Source organism: Pteropus vampyrus, unplaced genomic scaffold (assembly GCF_000151845.1).
Source record: "Pteropus vampyrus isolate Shadow unplaced genomic scaffold, Pvam_2.0 Scaffold70, whole genome shotgun sequence".
Classification (NCBI taxonomy): Eukaryota; Metazoa; Chordata; class Mammalia; order Chiroptera; family Pteropodidae; genus Pteropus; species Pteropus vampyrus.
In genome coordinates, this window is record NW_011888851.1 from 7,692,671 (window position 1) to 7,696,700 (window position 4,030).

A 4,030-nucleotide genomic window follows, 5' to 3' on the forward strand; every position below is an offset into this window, starting at 1 on the left:
GGGGTGGTATCTCAGATTCAATATTTTAAAGCAGTTTCCTGGATGATTCTAATCAGGGTGGAGAACCCATTGCTTACCTAAGGAATCTGTTATTATAGTGTCAGGAAGAGTAAAAGAAACTGTTTCCCTAGCTCTGTAATCTGAGTCAGTGATCGAAGTGTTAAAATGGGTACACATCCTGTAGGAGCAAAAAACAAGTAGATCTTATAAGATCTTACTTTTTATTTTTAATTGCTTATAATATTCTGTATAACAAAATTAATGAATCCACTTATAAATAAGTTTAAATCATGTGAATAATCTGTTGTTTGACTTGCGTTGGTTTTATTTTAAAGGAGGTTGTCTACCCCCCACCACAGCCTAAAGTCCTTTAAAACAAATATTTCCAATTAACCAGATATTCAACCCCTATTAATGCTTCACTTATTTCAAGCAATTCTTTATAAAACACAATTTTACTCTAAAGAAGAGGTTAAGCTTTTGGACTTTATTATAACAGAGTTTTAAACCAGTATATTTGTTAGAATCAAAATATGAATATGCATGTATGTTTCAAAAAATGTTTTGGGACATTGGGGAGAAAAAACTGGCCATTTTATTTTACCTTGCTTATTGAGAAATATAGATCTAAGCAGCATTTATAATAAAAGAGGAAAACTTCAATGCGGAAGCCTGGTGATGGAAGTCTGGCATGGAAAAAGAGGACAAAGAGAAGCTTCTCATACTTGCAGATTAAGAGTAGACACATATCATAATTATTCTTGTTCCCAAGAACCGCCTAATAAGATACTGTGGGAAGTGGGTGAGACCAAGGCCAAAGACCAAAGGAGTATGAGATGCTCAGCTGGGAGGTGAGGCAATGCAATCAGCAAGTATATGCAATTCTTTCAAGAAAAGTGGCTACAAATAAGAAAAATAGTAGCAGGTAGAGGGAGATTTGAGGTGGAAGAAGACAACTAAAATGAAATATCAACTTTCTGGCTTAGAAGACCAGGTTGAGGGTGGTACCATTACAGAGGTTAGAGAATAGAGAAAAGTGTTGGAGCACTATGAAAGAATCAAAATCAGCAAGGCTTATTACTGCCTCCATAGACAAAAGCTCATTGGATGATGCATATGATTGATATCTCTGTTCTGGCATTCAGAAGTTTGGCTGAACCATGGAGACAGAATTCCCTCAGGATTCTTGGCTAATTGAAGGAGGGATTAGTTTTAAGGAAGAGCTACTAGACTTACCACTAGTATAAGGAAGTTAGTATTCTAGAAATGAAGAGCAAACCATATATTAATTTAAAAAATAAGTTGGTTGAGGCAAGAAAAGGCAAGCAATAAATTACTTCTATTTTGATCACACTGAGTTTTGAGTATCTACTGAAAATCCAAGATGTAGAAGGGCTGTCAAGCAAGGACACAAAGAAAAGGACATGGCTGCTTAGGTTTTTTCATGAACAGACCTGTATTAAGCACCTCTAGCATATACCAGGCACTGGCCTTAGCAATATACATATATGTATATTTAAGAAATCTTCCTGCAGTTGAGAGCTGAGGAATTAGCTCTTGGGACAGGTCTTTATGAAAGCATGGCTCCTATTTTTCACACCTCAGCCATTTATCTTATTTCTCCTTACTTTCATATAACTTGTCCTTTTGATGAACATTTCTTTTTCTTTTTTTCTACATCTAGATGTCAGATAGGGTTGACTGGTTACAAAGCCAAAATGGGGTATGCAAAGTTGATATCTATTCACCTGGAGAGAGCCAACCTCAGGACTGGAAAATAGTAAGTGTCAACCTCCTTACAAATACTGGGTTAGGAATATGTGGAGTACCATTAAGAGTAGCCTTATTTTCTCCAACACCACCACCCACCTCTTATTTTCCAAAGATTGAATTCTTGGGGGTGGAGGTGGGAGTGGGAGTAAAGTGAACTTTAGAACAAAAAATTACCATCTATAATTTTTGGAAAAAAAAAATTCCTATGGGGTATTTAGTAGGAGAAATATGCTGTAATTAATGAAAAAAAAACCTATATATTACAGCTGTAAAAATGTGTTTGATTTTCAAACAGTAGGGGATTGGATTTCAAACAAATATCTCTAAAGTTTATAAAAAATATTTTCTGAAATGTAGGCTGCTTCAAAATTCTCAGAACTATGAACTCTTATCTAAGTAATATTGTCAATCTGCCTTCATCGTTCAACATTTATTAAATACTTACTCAGTATCAGGCACTGTAAGTTTGGGTTCAGTCAGAAGATGGAAACCACACCAGTAATTTAATATTTAAAAACTGTTAAAAAGATAGTTAACTAAGTTAAGTACTAAAAGGTACTCTAAATAACTGGTGGACACTAATTATAAGAAATCTATGATATTTTCCAAATGGATTTTCTGGATAATAATTGCTATAGGTGTTTAAAGAACAGATCATTTGAAAATGAGAAGTGATTAGAGAAAATTTTATAAAGTATGTTTAAGCTATAGGTGAAGAAGAATAGGATGGGAGGTATATACATTGACTTAAAACTAAGCTACTGAAGGGAAAGATGGCTGAGGAGAGAAAATTAACCCCTTAACCCTTTTCACATTCTCTATCCTGACACAAAAATTTTCCTGGGCCCTTTATTAAAAAAAGCTCAGAAATAATTTGACATCCACCTTCTTCAACTGCTCAGGATATTACTGTATAATAAAAGAAAGACTTAAAGGTCGCAAGAGGGCAAAGGGGTTTGGAAGAGATGTCTGATTGTAGACTGCATTGATAGAAAAGAAATGTGGTTAGCCTTTCAGTCAGTCAAGATGGCTTCATCAACCAATTTTGCAAAATTCTTCCAGATCGAGTGGAATAATGGATGTAGGGTACACACATTTTAGATTTAAAAACATAGACAATAAAAACCTGTAAATATAGCAAGCTAACACAGCTCTTAAGATTCCATCATAAAGCTCTATGCTATGCTGTAGGTTTGTTGGAGTTTTTTAATATTCTGTGAAAAGAATTGAAAAGGATAAAAAAAATAAACCCCACATCTGCATTATAATGACTTACTTGTACATATTAGCCTAATTATGGAAACATGCTTTTTTTCAGATAGTATGCCTATCTGTAAATAAGTACTATTAAGGCATACTTTTCAAAAAAGGATAAAATAAAGATTCCCAATTAAATATGAAAATGAAGACATGTTAAAGATTTTATTTAACTCATTAATGAGAAAATTGGTGAGGTGTTACAACCAGATCAGGCATATTGAAATGAATGTGCAAATAGATGCAAAACTGACCTCTTCCACAGTGGAGAAAGGAAGGTAGCTGAACCTCCACTGGACATAATTTACATGTCTATCGACATGTAGAGTTAGTTTGCAATGCTATCAATTATCGAAACTTAAACTATCGAGATGTGAAATAGCTGTCATAGAGTCAGAAACAGATTATATGGAAGTCTGTAGACAATGCTTAGTCTATAGAGTATGGACTATAGACAATGAATAGTTTTCTATTGAAGCACAAATTTTTGTCTACAGTTGTCGTCATTTTGATAAAAAATCTCAAAGTGAGATAACTTTGATCCCAAAATAAGGCTAGTCTCATCAGATATGATCTGATTATTTACATAGGTACAGCAACTGGATAGGCCTTCTTAAGTTTGCTTTACTGGAAGTTTTCATAAAGAATCTCAGATTGGACTTTTAAAGGCCTGCATTATTTGATATGCTGAGACAAGGAATTCAAGACTAGGAAACTCTCCACCGGGTTTTACCAGCTGTACCTAGAAAAACAACCACATACACCATTGGATTTCTCTGATGCTATTGTTCCTAAAAATAGTCTCAATCACTTATATTAATATAACTTTCATCAAAATATTTTCTATTCTTTCTATTTCACAAATAAAACGGGAGGGAGAGGTATGTAATTATAAACTGTCACACACCAGTTTACATACAGACTAACAGAGTTCATGAACACCATAAGACAGTATCTAAGCCACACACATCCCTTATAAAGTCTAAATGGTAAAAAAGAA

At 34.1% G+C, this 4,030-nt stretch overlaps 1 protein-coding gene across 1 annotated transcript in view; it reads left to right on the plus strand.

Annotated features, from left to right (window-relative positions):
- The window catches only part of AKAP3 (A-kinase anchoring protein 3), a 28,441-nt gene that overhangs the window by 6,935 nt on the left and 17,476 nt on the right, over positions 1-4,030 (plus strand). Inside the window, exon 3 of the mRNA XM_011361791.1 lies at positions 1,685-1,780. Within this exon, the coding sequence (XP_011360093.1) occupies positions 1,685-1,780 (96 nt within the window). The remainder of the gene's footprint in view (positions 1-1,684; positions 1,781-4,030) is intronic.